This window comes from Salmo salar, unplaced genomic scaffold (assembly GCF_905237065.1).
Source record: "Salmo salar unplaced genomic scaffold, Ssal_v3.1, whole genome shotgun sequence".
NCBI lineage: Eukaryota > Metazoa > Chordata > Actinopteri > Salmoniformes > Salmonidae > Salmo > Salmo salar.
The window spans coordinates 115001-136468 of record NW_025547990.1 but is presented as its reverse complement, the minus strand read 5'-3'; the positions used below and the strand labels follow the sequence as shown (position 1 = coordinate 136468).

General features: G+C 44.7%; 1 protein-coding gene across 17 annotated transcripts in view; it reads left to right on the top strand.

Annotated features, from left to right (window-relative positions):
• The window catches only part of LOC106599065 (flagellar attachment zone protein 1), a 112896-nt gene that overhangs the window by 68584 nt on the left and 22844 nt on the right, over positions 1-21468 (top strand). For 9 of the 17 annotated variants that reach the window (XM_045711808.1, XM_045711819.1, XM_045711818.1 and 6 more), the window contains 9 exons: positions 5163-5195; positions 6317-6574; positions 9796-9828; positions 11969-12001; positions 13032-13289; positions 14448-14471; positions 16395-16415; positions 18235-18255; positions 19749-19769. In XM_045711808.1, the coding sequence (XP_045567764.1) occupies positions 5163-5195; positions 6317-6574; positions 9796-9828; positions 11969-12001; positions 13032-13289; positions 14448-14471; positions 16395-16415; positions 18235-18255; positions 19749-19769 (702 nt within the window). The remainder of the gene's footprint in view (positions 1-5162; positions 5196-6316; positions 6575-9795; positions 9829-11968; positions 12002-13031; positions 13290-14447; positions 14472-16394; positions 16416-18234; positions 18256-19748; positions 19770-21468) is intronic. The other 8 variants (XM_045711816.1, XM_045711815.1, XM_045711809.1 and 5 more) reach the window with 7 other exon arrangements.

Here is a 21468-nt window from a genome sequence, read left to right as displayed (position 1 = left end):
ACAACAAAGCATGTTAGCAACACAGCATGGTAGCAACACATGACAACACAGCATGGTAGAAACAGAGCATGGTAGCAACACATGACAACAGAGCATGGTAGGAGGACATGACAACACAGCATGGTAGGAGGACATGACAACACAGCATGGTAACAACACATGACAACACAGCATGGTAGCAACACATGACAACACAGCATGGTAGAAACACAGAATGGTAGCAACACAGCATGGTAGCAACACATGACAACACAGCATGGTAGCAACACATGACAGCACAGCATGGTAGCAACACAGCATGGCAGCAACACAGCATGGTAGAAACACATGAGAGCACAGCATGGTAGCAACACAGCATGGCAGCAACACATGACAGCACAGCACAGTAGCAACACAGCATGGCAGCAACACAGCATGGTAGCAACACATGAGAGCACAGCATGGTAGCAACACAGCATGGCAGCAACACATGACAACACAGCCTGGTAGCAACACAGGATGGTAGAAACACATGACAACACAGCATGGTAGCAACACATGACAACACAGCCTAGTAGCAACACAGCATGGAAGCAACACATGAGAGCACAGTATGGCAGCAACACAGCATGGTAGCAACACATGACATCACAGCTTGGTAGCATCACATTACACAGCATGGTAGCAACACAGCTTGGTAGCAACACATGACAACACAGCATGGTAGCAACACATGAGAGCACAGAATGGTAGCAACACAGCATGGTAGCAACACATGACAACACAGCCTGGTAGCAACACAGCATGGTAGCAACACAGCAAGGCAGCAACACATGACAGCACGGCATGGTAGAAACACAGCATGGCAGCAACACAGCATGGTAGCAACACATGACAACACAGCATGGTAGAAACACATGACATCACAGCATGGCAGCAACATAGCATGGTAGCATCATATGACAGCACAGCATGGCAGCAACACTTGACAACACAGCATGGTAGCATCACATAACACAGCATGGTAGCAACACAGCATGGTAGAAACACATGACATCACAGCATGGCAGCAACACAGCATGGTAGCAACACATGACAGCACAGCATGGCAGCAACACTTGACAACACAGCATGGTAGCAACACAGCATGGTAGCAACACAGCATGGTAGAAACACAGCAAGGCAGCAACACATGACAGCACAGCATGGTAGGAACACATGACAGCACAGCATGGTAGCAACACATGACAACACAGCATGGTAGCAACACATGACAACACAGCATGGTAGCAACACAGCATGGTAGCAACACATGACAACACAGCATGGTAACAACACAGCATGGTAGCAGCACATGACAACACAGCATGGTAGCAACACATGACAACACAGCATGGTAGCAACACAGCATGGTAGCAACACATGACAACACAGCATGGCAGCAACACAGCATGGTAGCAACACAGCATGGTGACAACACAGCACGGTAGAAACACAGCATGGTAGCAACACAGCATGGTAGCGACACATGACAACACAGCATGGCAGCAACACATGACAACACAGCATGGTAGCAACACAGCATGGTAGCAACAAGCATGGTAGCATCACATGACAACACAGCATTGTAGCAACACAGCAAGGCAGCAACACATGACAACACAGCATGGTAGCACCACAGGATGGTAGAAACACATGACAACAAAGCATGTTAGCAACACAGCATGGTAGCAACACATGACAACACAGCATGGTAGAAACACAGCATGGTAGCAACACATGACAACAGAGCATGGTAGCAACACATGACAACACAGCATGGTAGAAACACATGACAACACAGCATGGTAGCAACACATGACAATACAGCATGGTAGAAACACAGAATGGTAGCAACACAGCATGGTAGCAACACATGACAACACAGCATGGTAGAACCACATGAGAGCACAGCATGGTAGAAACACAGCATGGTAGCAACACATGACAACACAGCCTGGTAGCAACACAGCATGGTAGCAACACAGCAAGGCAGCAACACATGACAGCACAGCATGGTAGCAACACAGCATGGCAGCAACACAGCATGGTAGCAACACATGAGAGCACAGCATGGTAGCAACACAGCATGGTAGCAACACAGCAAGGCAGCAACACATGACAGCACGGCATGGTAGCAACACAGCATGGCAGCAACACAGCATGGTAGCAACACATGAGAGCACAGCATGGTAGCAACACAGCATGGTAGGAAGACATGACAACACAGCATGGTAGCAACACATGACAACACAGCATGGTAGCAACACATGACAACACAGCATGGTAACAGCACAGCATGGTAGCAACACATGACAACACAGCATGGTAGCAACACATGACAACACAGCATGGTAGCAACACATGACAACACAGCATGGTAGCAACACATGACAACACAGCCTGGTAGAAACACAGCCTGGTAGCAACACAGCATGGTAGCAACACATGACAGCACAGCATGGTATTAACACAGCATGGCAGCAACACAGCATGGTAGCAACATATGAGAACACAGCATGGCAGAAACACATGACAACACAGCCTGGTAGCAACACAGCATGGTAGCAACACATGACAACACAGCATGGTAGCATCACATAACACAGCATGGTAGCAACACAGCATGGTAGAAACACATGACATCACAGCATGGCAGCAACACAGCATGGTAGCAACACATGACAACACAGCATGGTAGCATCACATAACACAGCATGGTAGAAACACAGCATGGTAGAAACACATGACATCACAGCATGGCAGCAACACTTGACAACACAGCATGGTAGCATCACATAACACAGCATGGTAGCAACACAGCATGGTAGAAACACATAACATCACAGCATGGCAGCAACACAGCATGGTAGCAACACATGACAGCACAGCATGGTAGAAACACAATATGGTAGAAACACATAACATCACAGCATGGCAGCAACACAGCATGGTAGCAACACATGACAGCACAGCAACACAGCACAAAGGTCAAGAAGGTAGAGATTATTATTTCATGGGAACCAGGCTCTGAGGTTTGACCAGTCCTCTATTGGCTGTACTGGGTAGACCAGAGGAACCAGGCTCTGAGGGGTGACCAGTCCTCTACTGGCTGTACTGGGTAGAGAGGAACCAGGCTCTGAGGGGTGACCAGTCCTCTACTGGCTGTACTGGGTAGACCAGAGGAACCAGGCTCTGAGGGGTGACCAGTCCTCTATTGGCTGTACTGGGTAGAAAGGAACCAGGCTCTGAGGGGTGACCAGTCCTCTACTGGCTGTACTGGGTGGAGAGGAACCAGGCTCTGAGGGGTGACCAGTCCTCTACTGGCTGTACTGGGTAGACCAGAGGAACCAGGCTCTGAGGGGTGACCAGTCCTCTACTGGCTGTACTGGGTAGAGAGGAACCAGGCTCTGAGGGTTGACCAGTACTCTACTGGCTGTACTGGGTAGACCAGAGGAACCAGGCTCTGAGGGGTGACCAGTCCTCTACTGGCTGTACTGGGTAGAGAGGAACCAGGCTCTGAGGGGTGACCAGTCCTCTACTGGTTTTACTGGGTAGAGAGGAACCAGGCTCTGAGGGGTGACCAGTCCTCTACTGGCTGTATTGGGTAGAGAGGAACCAGGCTCTGAGGGTGACCAGTCCTCTACTGGCTGTACTGGGTAGACCAGAGGAACCAGGCTCTGAGGGGTGACCAGTCCTCTACTGGCTGTACTGGGTAGAGAGGAACCAGGCTCTGAGGGGTGACCAGTCCTCTACTGGCTGTACTGGGTAGAGAGGAACCAGGCTCTGAGGGGTGACCAGTCCTCTACTGGCTGTACTGGGTAGACCAGAGGAACCAGGCTCTGAGGGGTGACCAGTCCTCTACTGGCTGTACTGGGTAGACCAGAGTAACCAGGCTCTGAGGGGTGACCAGTCCTCTACTGGCTGTACTGGGTAGAGAGGAACCAGGCTCTGAGGGGTGACCAGTCCTCTACTGGCTGTACTGGGTAGAGAGGAACCAGGCTCTGAGGGGTGACCAGTCCTCTACTGGCTGTACTGGGTAGAGAGGAACCAGGCTCTGAGGGGTGACCAGTCCTCTACTGGTTGTACTGGGTAGAGAGGAACCAGGCTCTGAGGGGTGACCAGTCCTCTACTGGCTGTACTGGGTATAGAGAGGAACCAGGCTCTGAGGGGTGACCAGTCCTCTACTGGCTGTACTGGGTAGAGAGGAACCAGGCTCTGAGGGGTGACCAGTCCTCTACTGGCTGTACTGGGTAGACCAGAGGAACCAGGCTCTGAGGGGTGACCAGTCCTCTACTGGCTGTACTGGGTAGACCAGAGGAACCAGGCTCTGAGGGGTGACCAGTCCTCTACTGGCTGTACTGGGTAGACCAGAGGAACCAGGCTCTGAGGGGTGACCAGTCCTCTACTGGCTGTACTGGGTAGACCAGAGGAACCAGGCTCTGAGGGGTGACCAGTCCTCTACTGGCTGTACTGGGTAGAGAGGAACCAGGCTCTGAGGGGTGACCAGTCCTCTACTGGCTGTACTGGGTAGACCAGAGGAACCAGGCTCTGAGGGGTGACCAGTCCTCTACTGGCTGTACTGGGTAGAGAGGAACCAGGCTCTGAGGGGTGACCAGTCCTCTACTGACTGTACTGGGTAGAGAGGAACCAGGCTCTGAGGGGTGACCAGGATATAACTAGGAATGACCCATATTCTGTCCATTAGACTCTATTCATTTATACCAGGTTACCTTCAGACCAGTCCTGTATTAGATCAGGATATAACTAGGAATGACCCATATCCTGTCCATTAGACTCTATTCATTTATACCAGGTTACCTTCAGACCAGTCCTGTATTAGATCAGGATATAACTAGGAATGACCCATATCCTGTCCATTAGACTCTATTCATTTATACCAGGTTACCTTCAGTCCTGTATTAGATCAGGATATAACTATATATAGGTACCAGTGTGAAGCTTGTAGAGCAAAATGGGTGAAATACCTTTTTAGACCCCCAGACACTAAAGTCAGAGTTTAGTTTAGCATTATGCTAATTAGATTACCGAGTGGAACAGACATCCAGGCTTTTAATGATTATTAATTATTATTGTACTTTTTACTATATTGCTTTTACACATGTGTTGTATTTTGTCTACAGAGGAGGAGCAAAGACAACGATGGGAAGAACTACGTAAGTGGGCTGTTGTCTTGTTAGAGTTTCACATAAAGAGATTATGATCATTACTATAATACTGATGGGTCAACTGTTAATCACAGACCTCATGGTTTATTACTATAATACTGATGGGTCAACTGTTAACCACAGACCTCATGGTTTATTACTATAATACTGATGGGTCAACTGTTAATCACAGACCTCATGGTTTATTACTATAATACTGATGGGTCAACTGTTAATCACAGACCTCATGGTTTATTACTATAATACTGATGGATCAACTGTTAATCACAGACCTCATGGTTTATTACTATAATACTGATGGGTCAACTGTTAATCACAGACCTCATGGTTTATTACTATAATACTGATGGGTCAACTGTTAATCACAGACCTCATGGTTTATTACTATAATACTGATGGGTCAACTGTTAATCACAGACCTCATGGTTTATTACTATAATACTGATGGGTCAACTGTTAATCACAGACCTCATGGTTTATTACTATAATACTGATGGGTCAACTGTTAATCACAGACCTCATGGTTTATTACTATAATACTGATGGGTCAACTGTTAATCACAGACCTCATGGTTTATTACTATAATACTGATGGGTCAACTGTTAATCACAGACCTCATGGTTTATTACTATAATACTGATGGGTCAACTGTTAATCACAGACCTCATGGTTTTGTCTTGTTCTACAGTATATAACTCTACATCTAACCTGACTAGTAATGTCCTCTTGTTCTACAGTATATAACTCTACATCTAACCTGACTAGTAATGTCCTCTTGTTCTACAGTATATAACTCTACATCTAACCTGACTAGTAATGTCCTCTTGTTCTACAGTATATAACTCTACATCTAACCTGACTAGTAATGTCCTCTTGTTCTACAGTATATAACTCTACATCTAACCTGACTAGTAATGTCCTCTTGTTCTACAGTATATAACTCTACATCTAACCTGACTAGTAATGTCCTCTTGTTCTACAGTATATAACTCTACATCTAACCTGACTAGTAATGTCCTCTTGTTCTACAGTATATAACTCTACATCTAACCTGACTAGTAATGTCCTCTTGTTCTACAGTATATAACTCTACATCTAACCTGACTAGGTGATGCCCAGTTTGTGACCAGACACAAGGACCACCTCATTCAGAATGTTTCCAAGGGGAAATCCATAGCATCTGAGCTGCACCAGAAGGACTTGATCCCTGATGAGATGAACTCTCAGATCAGTGCTGCCAGGACCAGCCAGGACCAGATGAGACTGTTGTTCAAGGCCCTAGAAGAAGCAGAAAACACAACAAGAGTGAAATCTACATTTTACAGGATTCTACTGGATCTGGAACCTGACGTTGTCAAAGACCTGAGTAAGAACCTCTCTTCCTCTGGTTACATATCACTGGAATATAAACCTTATCTAGTCTATCACCTGGGTAAGAACCTCTCTACCTCTGGTTACATATCACTGGAATATAAACCTTATCTAGTCTATCACCTGGGTAAGAACCTCTCTATCTCTGGTTACATATCACTGGAATATAAACCTTATCTAGTCTATCACCTGGGTAAGAACCTCTCTACCTCTGGTTACATATCACTGGAATATAAACCTTATCTAGTCTATCACCTGGGTAAGAACCTCTCTACCTCTGGTTACATATCACTGGAATATAAACCTTATCTAGTCTATCACCTGGGTAAGAACCTCTCTACCTCTGGTTACATATCACTGGAATATAAACCTTATCTAGTCTATCACCTGGGTAAGAACCTCTCTATCTCTGGTTACATATCACTGGAATATAAACCTTATCTAGTCTATCACCTGGGTAAGAACCTCTCTACCTCTGGTTACATATCACTGGAATATAAACCTTATCTAGTCTATCACCTGGGTAAGAACCTCTCTACCTCTGGTTACATATCACTGGAATATAAACCTTATCTAGTCTATCACCTGGGTAAGAACCTCTCTACCTCTGGTTACATATCACTGGAATATAAACCTTATCTAGTCTATCACCTGGGTAAGAACCTCTCTACCTCTGGTTACATATCACTGGAATATAAACCTTATCTAGTCTATCACCTGGGTAAGAACCTCTCTACCTCTGGTTACATATCACTGGAATATAAACCTTATCTAGTCTATCACCTGGGTAAGAACCTCTCTACCTCTGGTTACATATCACTGGAATATAAACCTTATCTAGTCTATCACCTGGGTAAGAACCTCTCTACCTCTGGTTACATATCACTGGAATATAAACCTGATCTAGTCTATCACCTGGGTAAGAACCTCTCTACTGGCTGTACTGGGTAGAGAGGAACAAGGCTCTGAGGGGTGACCAGTCCTCTACTGGCTGTACTGGTAGACCAGAGGAACCAGGCTCTGAGGGGTGACCAGTCCTCTACTGGCTGTACTGGGTAGACCAGAGGAACCAGGCTCTGAGGGGTGACCAGTCCTCTACTGGCTGTACTGGGTAGAGAGGAACCAGGCTCTGAGGGGTGACCAGTCCTCTACTGGCTGTACTGGGTAGACCAGAGGAACCAGGCTCTGAGGGGTGACCATTCCTCTACTGGCTGTACTGGGTAGAGAGGAACCAGGCTCTGAGGGGTGACCAGTCCTCTGCTGGCTGTACTGGTAGACCAGAGGAACCAGGCTCTGAGGGGTGGCCAGTCCTCTACTGGCTGCACTGGGTAGAGAGGAACCAGGCTCTGAGGGGTGACCAGTCCTCTACTGGCTGTACTGGGTAGAGAGGAACCAGGCTCTGAGGGGTGATTAGTCCTCTACTGGCTGTACTGGGTAGACCAGAGGAACCAGGCTCTGAGGGGTGACCAGTCCTCTACTGACTGTACTGGGTAGAGAGGAACCAGGCTCTGAGGGGTGACCAGTCCTCTACTGGCTGTACTGGGTAGAGAGGAACCAGGCTCTGAGGGGTGACCAGTCCTCTACTGGCTGTACTGGTAGACCAGAGGAACCAGGCTCTGAGGGGTGACCAGTCCTCTACTGGCTGTACTGGGTAGACCAGAGGAACCAGGCTCTGAGGGGTGACCAGTCCTCTACTGGCTGTACTGGGTAGAGAGGAACCAGGCTCTGAGGGGTGACCAGTCCTCTACTCGCTGTACTGGGTAGCGAGGAACCAGGCTCTGAGGGGTGACCAGTCCTCTACTGGCTGTACTGGGTAGACCAGAGGAACCAGGCTCTGAGGGGTGACCAGTCCTCTACTGGCTGTACTGGGTAGACCAGAGGAACCAGGCTCTGAGGGGTGACCAGTCCTCTACTGGCTGTACTGGGTAGAGAGGAACCAGGCTCTGAGGGGTGACCAGTCCTCTACTGGCTGTACTGGGTAGAGAGGAACCAGGCTCTGAGGGGTGACCAGTCCTCTACTGACTGTACTGGGTAGAGAGGAACCAGGCTCTGAGGGGTGACCAGTCCTCTACTGGCTGTACTGGGTAGAGAGGAACCAGGCTCTGAGGGGTGACCAGTCCTCTACTGGCTGTACTGGGTAGACCAGAGGAACCAGGCTCTGAGGGGTGACCAGTCCTCTACTGGCTGTACTGGGTAGAGAGGAACCAGGCTCTGATGGGTGGCCAGGATATAACTAGGAATGACCCATATCCTGTCCATTAGACTCTATTCATTTATACCAGGTTACCTTCAGACCAGTCCTGTATTGGATCAGGATATAACTAGGAATGACCCATATCCTGTCCATTAGACTCTATTCATTTATACCAGGTTACCTTCAGACCAGTCCTGTATTAGATCAGGATATAACTAGGAATGATCCATATCCTGTCCATTAGACTCTATTCATTTATACCAGGTTACCTTCAGTCCTGTATTAGATCAGGATATAACTAGGAATGATCCATATCCTGTCCATTAGACTCTATTCATTTATACCAGGTTACCTTCAGACCAGTCCTGTATTAGATCAGGATATAACTAGGAATGATCCATATCCTGTCCATTAGACTCTATTCATTTATACCAGGTTACCTTCAGACCAGTCCTGTATTAGATCAGGATATAACTAGGAATGATCCATATCCTGTCCATTAGACTCTATTCATTTATACCAGGTTACCTTCAGTCCTGTATTAGATCAGGATATAACTAGGAATGATCCATATCCTGTCCATTAGACTCTATTCATTTATACCAGGTTACCTTCAGACCAGTCCTGTATTAGATCAGGATATAACTAGGAATGACCCATATCCTGTCCATTAGACTCTATTCATTTATACCAGGTTACCTTCAGACCAGTCCTGTATTAGATCAGGATATAACTAGGAATGACCCATATCCTGTCCATTAGACTCTATTCATTTATACCAGGTTACCTTCAGTCCTGTATTGGATCAGGATATAACTATATATAGGTACCAGTGTGAAGCTTGTAGAGCAAAATGGGTGAAATACCTTTTTAGACCCCCAGACACTAAAGTCAGAGTTTAGTTTAGCATTATGCTAATTAGATTACCGAGTGGAACAGACATCCAGGCTTTTAATGATTATTAATTATTATTGTACTTTTTACTATATTGCTTTTACACATGTGTTGTATTTTGTCTACAGAGAAGGAGCAAAGACAACGATGGGAAGAACGAGGTAAGTGGTCTGGTGTCTTGTTAGAGTTTCACATAAAGAGATTATGATCATTACTATAATACTGATGGGTCAACTGTTAATCACAGACCTCATGGTTTATTACTATAATACTGATGGGTCAACTGTTAACCACAGACCTCATGGTTTATTACTATAATACTGATGGGTCAACTGTTAATCACAGACCTCATGGTTTATTACTATAATACTGATGGGTCAACTGTTAATCACAGACCTCATGGTTTATTACTATAATACTGATGGGTCAACTGTTAATCACAGACCTCATGGTTTATTACTATAATACTGATGGGTCAACTGTTAATCACAGACCTCATGGTTTATTACTATAATACTGATGGGTCAACTGTTAATCACAGACCTCATGGTTTATTACTATAATACTGATGGGTCAACTGTTAATCACAGACCTCATGGTTTATTACTATAATACTGATGGGTCAACTGTTAATCACAGACCTCATGGTTTATTACTATAATACTGATGGGTCAACTGTTAATCACAGACCTCATGGTTTATTACTATAATACTGATGGGTCAACTGTTAATCACAGACCTCATGGTTTATTACTATAATACTGATGGGTCAACTGTTAATCACAGACCTCATGGTTTATTACTATAATACTGATGGGTCAACTGTTAATCACAGACCTCATGGTTTATTACTATAATACTGATGGGTCAACTGTTAATCACAGACCTCATGGTTTATTACTATAATACTGATGGGTCAACTGTTAATCACAGACCTCATGGTTTATTACTATAATACTGATGGGTCAACTGTTAATCACAGACCTCATGGTTTATTACTATAATACTGATGGGTCAACTGTTAATCACAGACCTCATGGTTTATTACTATAATACTGATGGGTCAACTGTTAATCACAGACCTCATGGTTTATTACTATAATACTGATGGGTCAACTGTTAATCACAGACCTCATGGTTTATTACTATAATACTGATGGGTCAACTGTTAATCACAGACCTCATGGTTTATTACTATAATACTGATGGGTCAACTGTTAATCACAGACCTCATGGTTTATTACTATAATACTGATGGGTCAACTGTTAATCACAGACCTCATGGTTTATTACTATAATACTGATGGGTCAACTGTTAATCACAGACCTCATGGTTTATTACTATAATACTGATGGATCAACTGTTAATCACAGACCTCATGGTTTATTACTATAATACTGATGGGTCAACTGTTAACCACAGACCTCATGGTTTATTACTATAATACTGATGGGTCAACTGTTAATCACAGACCTCATGGTTTATTACTATAATACTGATGGGTCAACTGTTAATCACAGACCTCATGGTTTATTACTATAATACTGATGGGTCAACTGTTAATCACAGACCTCATGGTTTATTACTATAATACTGATGGGTCAACTGTTAATCACAGACCTCATGGTTTATTACTATAATACTGATGGGTCAACTGTTAATCACAGACCTCATGGTTTATTACTATAATACTGATGGGTCAACTGTTAATCACAGACCTCATGGTTTATTACTATAATACTGATGGGTCAACTGTTAATCACAGACCTCATGGTTTATTACTATAATACTGATGGGTCAACTGTTAATCACAGACCTCATGGTTTATTACTATAATACTGATGGGTCAACTGTTAATCACAGACCTCATGGTTTATTACTATAATACTGATGGGTCAACTGTTAATCACAGACCTCATGGTTTATTACTATAATACTGATGGGTCAACTGTTAATCACAGACCTCATGGTTTATTACTATAATACTGATGGGTCAACTGTTAATCACAGACCTCATGGTTTATTACTATAATACTGATGGGTCAACTGTTAATCACAGACCTCATGGTTTATTACTATAATACTGATGGGTCAACTGTTAATCACAGACCTCATGGTTTTATATTCATTTGTGTTTTTAATAGACCGTATAAATTGTGTGTGTGTGTGTGTGTGTGTGTGTGTGTGTATGTGTGTTTTTACAATCAGAAAACACAGAATATTAATCAATATTCATATTTCCAGGCTTTTAATGATTATTATTGAAATGCTTTTATACATTTGTTTTCTTTTGTCTACAGAGAAGAAGCGTAGAGAAGAATTGGAAGAACAAAGTAAGTGGGCTGTTGTCTTGTTAGAGTTTCACATATAGAGATTATGATTATTACTATAATACTGATGGATCAACTGTTAATCACAGACCTCATGGTTTATTACTATAATACTGATGGGTCAACTGTTAATCACAGACCTCATGGTTTATTACTATAATACTGATGGATCAACTGTTAATCACAGACCTCATGGTTTATTACTATAATACTGATGGGTCAACTGTTAATCACAGACCTCATGGTTTATTACTATAATACTGATGGGTCAACTGTTAATCACAGACCTCATGGTTTATTACTATAATACTGATGGGTCAACTGTTAATCACAGACCTCATGGTTTATTACTATAATACTGATGGGTCAACTGTTAATCACAGACCTCATGGTTTATTACTATAATACTGATGGGTCAACTGTTAATCACAGACCTCATGGTTTATTACTATAATACTGATGGGTCAACTGTTAATCACAGACCTCATGGTTTATTACTATAATACTGATGGGTCAACTGTTAATCACAGACCTCATGGTTTATTACTATAATACTGATGGGTCAACTGTTAATCACAGACCTCATGGTTTATTACTATAATACTGATGGGTCAACTGTTAATCACAGACCTCATGGTTTATTACTATAATACTGATGGGTCAACTGTTAATCACAGACCTCATGGTTTATTACTATAATACTGATGGGTCAACTGTTAATCACAGACCTCATGGTTTATTACTATAATACTGATGGGTCAACTGTTAATCACAGACCTCATGGTTTATTACTATAATACTGATGGGTCAACTGTTAATCACAGACCTCATGGTTTATTACTATAATACTGATGGGTCAACTGTTAATCACAGACCTCATGGTTTTGTCTTGTTCTACAGTATATAACTCTACATCTAACCTGACTAGTAATGTCCTCTTGTTCTACAGTATATAACTCTACATCTAACCTGACTAGTAATGTCCTCTTGTTCTACAGTATATAACTCTACATCTGTTTTCTTTCCTGTCTAGGTGATGCCCAGTTTGTGAACAAACACAAGGATCACCTCATTCAGATGGTTTCCAAGGGGGAATCCATAGCATCTGAGCTGCACCAGAAGGACTTGATCCCTGATGAGATGAACTCTCAGATCAGTGCTGCCGGGACCAGCCAGGACCAGATGAGACTGTTGTTCAAGGCCCTAGAAGAAGCAGAAGACACAACAAGAGTGAAATCTACATTTTACAAGATTCTACTGGATCTGGAACCTGACGTTGTCAAAGACCTGAGTAAGAACCTCTCTTCCTCTGGTTACATATCACTGGAATATAAACCTTATCTAGTCTATCACCTGGGTAAGAACCTCTCTACCTCTGGTTACATATCACTGGAATATAAACCTTATCTAGTCTATCACCTGGGTAAGAACCTCTCTACCTCTGGTTACATATCACTGGAATATAAACCTTATCTATTCTATCACCTGGGTAAGAACCTCTCTACCTCTGGTTACATATCACTGGAATATAAACCTTATCTAGTCTATCACCTGGGTAAGAACCTCTCTACCTCTGGTTACATATCACTGGAATATAAACCTGATCTAGTCTATCACCTGGGTAAGAACCTCTCTACCTCTGGTTACATATCACTGGAATATAAACCTTATCTAGTCTATCACCTGGGTAAGAACCTCTCTACCTCTGGTTACATATCACTGGAATATAAACCTGATCTAGTCTATCACCTGGGTAAGAACCTCTCTACTGGCTGTACTGGGTAGAGAGGAACCAGGCTCTGAGGGGTGACCAGTCCTCTACTGGCTGTACTGGTAGACCAGAGGAACCAGGCTCTGAGGGGTGGCCAGTCCTCTACTGGCTGCACTGGGTAGAGAGGAACCAGGCTCTGAGGGGTGACCAGTCCTCTACTGGCTGTACTGGTAGACCAGAGGAACCAGGCTCTGAGGGGTGACCAGTCCTCTGCTGGCTGTACTGGTAGACCAGAGGAACCAGGCTCTGAGGGGTGACCAGTCCTCTACTGGCTGTACTGGGTAGACCAGAGGAACCAGGCTCTGAGGGGTGACCAGTCCTCTACTGGCTGTACTGGGTAGAGAGGAACCAGGCTCTGAGGGGTGACCAGTCCTCTACTGGCTGTACTGGGTAGACCAGAGGAACCAGGCTCTGAGGGGTGACCATTCCTCTACTGGCTGTACTGGGTAGAGAGGAACCAGGCTCTGAGGGGTGACCAGTCCTCTGCTGGCTGTACTGGTAGACCAGAGGAACCAGGCTCTGAGGGGTGGCCAGTCCTCTACTGGCTGTACTGGGTAGAGAGGAACCAGGCTCTGAGGAGGTACCAGTCCTCTACTGGCTGTACTGGGTACTGAGTTAGATACATGATGTTTTTAGGTGTCAACGTCTTCTAACTGATTATCTGTTTTTTATTAACAGATGTAAATAAGATGAAGGCCCCCAGTAAGTATTTATAAGTCTGTCTGTCTGTCTGCCTGTCTGTGTGTCTGTCTGTCTGTCTGTCTGTCTGTCTGTCTGTCTGTCTGTCTGTCTGTCTGTCTGTCTGTCTGTCTGTCTGTCTGTCTGTGTTTGTCTGTCTGTGTGTGTGTTTCTGTGTTTCTGTCTGTGTGTCTGTGTTTCTTTCTGTGTTTCTCTCTGTCTGTGTTTTTGTGTTTCTGTCTGTGTGTCTGTCTGTCTGTCTGTGTTGGTCTGTCTGTCTGTCTGTGTGTTTCTGTCTGTCTGTGTTTCTGTCTGTCTGTGTTTCTGTCTATGTTTCTGTCTGTATGTGTGTGTTTCTGTATGTCTGTCTGTCTGTGTTTTTGTCTGTCTGTGTGTGTTTCTGTCTGTCTGTCTGTGTTTCTGTGTGTCTGTCTGTCTGTGTTTCTGTCTGTCTCTGTCTGTATGTGTGTGTTTCTGTGTGTCTGTCTGTCTGTGTTTCTGTCTGTCTCTGTCTGTATGTGTGTGTTTCTGTGTGTGTGTCTGTCTGTATGTCTGTGTTTCTGTCTGTCTGTCTGTTTGTCTGTCTGTGTTTCTGTCTGTCTGTGTTACGGTATGTCTGTGTTTCTGTCTATGTGTCCTTCTGTCTGTATGTGTGTGTTTCTGTATGTCTGTGTGTGTTTTTGTCTGTCTGTGTGTTTTTGTCTGTCTGTGTGTGTTTTTTGTCTGTCTGTGTGTGTTTCTGTCTGTGTGTGTGTTTCTGTCTGTGTGTGTTTCTGTCTGTATGTCTGTGTTTCTGTCTGTCTGTGTTTCTGTCTATGTGTCTGTCTGTATGTGTGTGTTTCTGTCTGTCTGTGTTTTTGTCTGTCTGTGTGGGTTTCTGTCTGTCTGTGTGTTTTTGTCTCTATGTGCTTTTGTCTGTCTGTCCGTGTGTCTGTGTTTCTGTCTGTCTGTGTTTCTGTCTGTCTGTGTGTTTTTGTCTGTGTGTGTTTCTGTCTGTATGTGTGTGTTTCTGTATGTGTGTGTGTGTTTCTGTCTGTATGTATGTGTTTCTGTCTGTCTGTCTATTTGTCTGTCTGTCTATGTGTCTGTATGTGTGTGTTTCTGTCTGTCTGTGTAAGTTTCTGTCTGTCTGTGTATTTTTGTCTGTGTGTGTTTCTGTCTGTATGTGTGTGTTTCTGTCTGTATGTGTGTGTTTCTGTCTGTGTGTGTGTGTTTCTGTCTGTGTCTCTGTGTTTCTGTATGTCTGTATGTCTGTGTTTCTGTCTATGTGTGTGTGTTTCTGTCTGTCTGTGTGTGTTTCTGTCTGTCTGTCTGTCTGTGTTTCTGTATGTCTGTATGTCTGTGTTTCTGTCTGTGTGTGTTTTTGTCTGTCTGTGTTTGTGTCTGTCTGTCTGTCTGTCTGTCTGTGTGTGTGTGTGTCTGTGTGTCTGTGTGTCTGTCTGTGTTCCTGTGTGTCTGTCTGTGTTCCTGTGTGTCTGTCTGTCTGTGTAACTGTCTTCATGTTCTACTACCCATAATACATTATGTTTTATCTTCTGTCAACAGAGGTCAGAATAGAGAGGATGTAGTCTGTCTTCATGTTCTAGTACCCATAATACATCATGTTTTATCTACTGTCTGCAGAGGAGGTCAGAATAGAGAGGATGTAGTCTGTCTTCATGTTCTACTACCCATAATACATCATGTTTTATCTACTGTCTACAGAGGAGGTCAGAATAGAGAGGATGTAGTCTGTCTTCATGTTCTAGTACCCATAATACATCATGTTTTATCTACTGTCTACAGAGGAGGTCAGAATAGAGAGGATGTAGTCTGTCTTCATGTTCTAGTACCCATAATACATCATGTTTTATCTACTGTCTACAGAGGAGGTCAGAATAGAGAGGATGTAGTCTGTCTTCATGTTCTAGTACCCATAATACATCATGTTTTATCTTCTGTCTACAGAGAAGCTCAGGAAAGAGAACGGTAAGTTGTGTGTGAAAGTCTGTGGGCTTCCACAACTGCATTATTTAACTGTGTGCCTGTCTGTCAATGTTCCTGTCTGTCTGTCTATGTTCCTTTCTGTCTGTCTATGTTCCTGTCTGTCTATGTTCCTGTCTGTCTATGTTCCTGTCTGTCTGTCTGTCTGTCTGTCTGTCTGTCTGTCTGTCTGTCTGTCTGTCTGTCTGTCTGTCTGTCTGCCTGTCTGTCTGCCTGTCTGTCTGTCTGTGTTCCTGTCTGTCTGTCTGTCTGTCTGTCTGTCTGTCTGTCTGTCTGTCTGTCTGTCTGTCTGTCTGTGTCTATGTACCTGTCTGTCTATGTTCCTGTCTGTCTGTCTGTCTGTGTTCCTGTCTGTCTTTCTATGTACCTGTCTGTCTGTCTATGTACCTGTCTGTCTGTCTATGTTCCTGTCTGTCTGTCTGTCTGTCTATGTTCCTGTCTGTCTGTCTATCTATGTTCCTGTCTGTCTGTCTGTCTGTCTGTCTGTCTGTCTGTCTGTCTGTCTATGTTCCTGTCTGTCTGTCTATGTTCCTGTCTGTCTATGTTCCTGTCTGTCTGTCTGTGTCTGTCTGTCTGTCTGTGTCTATGTTCCTGTCTGTCTGTCTGTCTGTGTTCCTGTCTGTCTTTCTACGTACCTGTCTGTCTGTCTATGTACCTGCCTGTCTGTCTATGTTTCTGTCTGTCTGTCTGTCTGTCTGTCTCTCTGTCTGTCTATGTTCCTGTCTGTCTGTCTGTCTATGTTCCTGTCTGTCTGTCTATCTATGTTCCTGTCTGTCTGTCTGTCTGTCTGTCTGTCTGTCTGTCTGTCTGTCTGTCTGTCTGTGTTCCTGTCTGTGTTCCTGTCTGTCTGTCTGTCTGTCTATGTTCCTGTCTGTCTGTCTATGTTCCTGTCTGTCTATGTTCCTGTCTGTCTGTCTGTCTGTCTGTCTGTCTGTCTGTGTCTATGTTCCTGTCTGTCTGTCTGTCTGTCTGTGTTCCTGTCTGTCTTTCTATGTACCTGTCTGTCTGTCTATGTACCTGCCTGTCTGTCTATGTTTCTGTCTGTCTGTCTGTCTGTCTGTCTGTCTGTCTGTCTATGTTCCTGTCTGTCTGTCTGTCTGTCTGTCTGTCTGTCTGTCTGTCTGTCTATGTTCCTGTCTGTCTGTCTGTCTGTCTGTCTGTCGGCCTGTGTCTGTCTGTCTGTCTGTGTTCCTGTCTGTCTGTGTTCCTGTCTGTCTATGTTCCTGTCTGTCTGTCTGTCTGTCTGTCTGTCTGTCTGTGTTCCTGTCTGTCTGTGTTCCTGTCTGTCTGTCTGTCTGTCTATGTTCCTGTCTGTCTGTCTGTCTGTCTGTCTGTCTGTCTGTCTGTCGGCCTGTGTCTGTCTGTCTGTGTTCCTGTCTGTCTGTGTTCCTGTCTGTCTATGTTCCTGTCTGTCTGTCTGTCTGTCTTTTTTCCTGTCTGTCTGTGTTCCTGTCTGTCTGTCTGTCTGTCTGTCTGTCTGTCTGTCTGTCTGTCTGTGTTCCTGTCTGTCTGTCTGTCTGTCTGTCTGTCTGTCTGTCTGTCTGTCTGTCTGTCTGTCTGTCTGTCTGTCTATGTTCCTGTCTGTCTGTCTGTCTGTCTGTCTGTCTGTCTGTCTGTGTCTATGTTCCTGTCTGTCTGTCTGTGTTCCTGTCTGTCTTTCTATGTACCTGTCTGTCTGTCTATGTACCTGCCTGTCTGTCTATGTTTTATCTACTGTCTACAGAGGAGGTCAGAATAGAGAGGATGTAGTCTGTCTTCATGTTCTAGTACCCATAATACATCATGTTTTATCTTCTGTCTACAGAGAAGCTCAGGAAAGAGAACGGTAAGTTGTGTGTGAAAGTCTGTGGGCTTCCACAACTGCATTATTTAACTGTGTGCCTGTCTGTCAATGTTCCTGTCTGTCTGTCTATGTTCCTTTCTGTCTGTCTATGTTCCTGTCTGTCTATGTTCCTGTCTGTCTATGTTCCTGTCTGTCTGTCTGTCTGTCTGTCTGTCTGTCTGTCTGTCTGTCTGTCTGTCTGTCTGTCTGTCTGCCTGTCTGTCTGCCTGTCTGTCTGTCTGTGTTCCTGTCTGTCTGTCTGTCTGTCTGTCTGTCTGTCTGTGTCTATGTACCTGTCTGTCTATGTTCCTGTCTGTCTGTCTGTCTGTGTTCCTGTCTGTCTTTCTATGTACCTGTCTGTCTGTCTATGTACCTGTCTGTCTGTCTATGTTCCTGTCTGTCTGTCTGTCTGTCTATGTTCCTGTCTGTCTGTCTATCTATGTTCCTGTCTGTCTGTCTGTCTGTCTGTCTGTCTGTCTGTCTGTCTGTCTATGTTCCTGTCTGTCTGTCTATGTTCCTGTCTGTCTATGTTCCTGTCTGTCTGTCTGTGTCTGTCTGTCTGTCTGTGTCTATGTTCCTGTCTGTCTGTCTGTCTGTCTGTGTTCCTGTCTGTCTTTCTATGTACCTGTCTGTCTGTCTATGTACCTGCCTGTCTGTCTATGTTTCTGTCTGTCTGTCTGTCTGTCTGTCTGTCTGTCTGTCTGTCTGTCTGTCTGTCTATGTTCCTGTCTGTCTGTCTGTCTGTCTGTCTGTCTGTCTGTCTGTCTGTCTGTCTGTCTGTCTGTCTATGTTCCTGTCTGTCTGTCTGTCTGTCTGTCTGTCTGTCTGTCGGCCTGTGTCTGTCTGTCTGTCTGTGTTCCTGTCTGTCTGTGTTCCTGTCTGTCTATGTTCCTGTCTGTCTGTCTGTCTGTCTGTCTGTCTGTCTGTCTGTCTGTCTGTCTGTGTTCCTGTCTGTCTGTGTTCCTGTCTGTCTGTCTGTCTGTCTATGTTCCTGTCTGTCTGTCTGTCTGTCTGTCTGTCTGTCTGTCTGTCTGTCTGTCTGTCTGTCGGCCTGTGTCTGTCTGTCTGTGTTCCTGTCTGTCTGTGTTCCTGTCTGTCTATGTTCCTGTCTGTCTGTCTGTCTGTCTGTCTTTTTTCCTGTCTGTCTGTGTTCCTGTCTGTCTGTCTGTCTGTCTGTCTGTCTGTCTGTCTGTCTGTCTGTCTGTCTGTCTGTCTGTGTTCCTGTCTGTCTGTCTGTCTGTCTGTCTGTCTGTCTGTCTGTCTGTCTATGTTCCTGTCTGTCTGTCTGTCTGTCTGTCTGTCTGTCTGTGTCTATGTTCCTGTCTGTCTGTCTGTGTTCCTGTCTGTCTTTCTATGTACCTGTCTGTCTGTCTATGTACCTGCCTGTCTATCTATGTTTTATCTACTGTCTACAGAGGAGGTCAGAATAGAGAGGATGTAGTCTGTCTTCATGTTCTAGTACCCATAATACATCATGTTTTATCTTCTGTCTACAGAGAAGCTCAGGAAAGAGAACGGTAAGTTGTGTGTGAAAGTCTGTGGGCTTCCACAACTGCATTATTTAACTGTGTGCCTGTCTGTCAATGTTCCTGTCTGTCTGTCTATGTTCCTGTCTGTCTATGTTCCTGTCTGTCTGTCAATGTTCCTGTCTGTCTGTCTATGTTCCTTTCTGTCTGTCTATGTTCCTGTCTGTCTATGTTCCTGTCTGTCTGTCTGTCTGTCTGTCTGTCTGTCTGTCTGTCTGTCTGTCTGTCTGTCTGTCTGTCTGCCTGTCTGTCTGTCTGTCTGCCTGTCTGTCTGTCTGTGTTCCTGTCTGTCTGTCTGTCTGTCTGTCTGTCTGTCTGTGTCTATGTACCTGTCTGTCTATGTTCCTGTCTGTCTGTCTGTCTGTGTTCCTGTCTGTCTTTCTATGTACCTGTCTGTCTGTCTATGTACCTGTCTGTCTGTCTATGTTCCTGTCTGTCTGTCTGTCTATGTTCCTGTCTGTCTGTCTATCTATGTTCCTGTCTGTCTGTCTGTCTGTCTGTCTGCCTGTCTGTCTGTCTGTGTTCCTGTCTGTCTGTCTGTCTGTCTGTCTGTCTGTCTGTCTGTCTGTGTCTATGTACCTGTCTGTCTATGTTCCTGTCTGTCTGTCTGTCTGTGTTCCTGTCTGTCTGTCTATGTTCCTTTCTGTCTGTCTATGTTCCTGTCTGTCTATGTTCCTGTCTGTCTGTCTGTGTCTGTCTGTCTGTCTGTGTCTATGTTCCTGTCTGTCTGTCTGTCTGTGTTCCTGTCTGTCTTTCTACGTACCTGTCTGTCTGTCCATGTACCTGCCTGTCTGTCTATGTTTCTGTCTGTCTGTCTGTCTGTCTGTCTGTCTCTCTGTCTGTCTATGTTCCTGTCTGTCTGTCTGTCTATGTTCCTGTCTGTCTGTCTATCTATGTTCCTGTCTGTCTGTCTGTCTGTCTGTCTGTGTTCCTGTCTGTGTTCCTGTCTGTCTGTCTGTCTGTCTGTCTATGTTCCTGTCTGTCTGTCTATGTTCCTGTCTGTCTATGTTCCTGTCTGTCTGTCTGTCTGTCTGTCTGTCTGTCTGTGTCTATGTTCCTGTCTGTCTGTCTGTCTGTCTGTGTTCCTGTCTGTCTTTCTATGTACCTGTCTGTCTGTCTATGTACCTGCCTGTCTGTCTATGTTTCTGTCTGTCTGTCTGTCTGTCTGTCTGTCTGTCTGTCTGTCTATGTTCCTGTCTGTCTGTCTGTCTGTCTGTCTGTCTGTCTGTCTGTCTGTCTGTCTGTCTATGTTCCTGTCTGTCTGTCTGTCTGTCTGTCTGTCTGTCTGTCGGCCTGTGTCTGTCTGTCTGTCTGTGTTCCTGTCTGTCTGTGTTCCTGTCTGTCTGTGTTCCTGTCTGTCTGTCTGTCTGTCTGTCTGTCTGTCTGTCTGTCTGTCTGTCTGTCTGTCTGTGTTCCTGTCTGTCTGTGTTCCTGTCTGTCTGTCTGTCTGTCTGTGTTCCTGTCTGTCTGTCTGTCTGTCTGTCTGTCTGTCTGTCTGTCTGTCCGTCTGTGTTCCTGTCTGTCTGTGTCTATGTACCTGTGTCTGTCTATGTCCTGTCTGTCTGTCTGTCTGTCTGTCTGTCTGTCTGTGTTCCTGTCTGTCTTTCTATGTACCTGTCTGTCTGTCTATGTACCTGTCTGTCTGTCTATGTTTCTGTCTATGTTTCTGTCTGTCTGTCTGTCTGTCTGT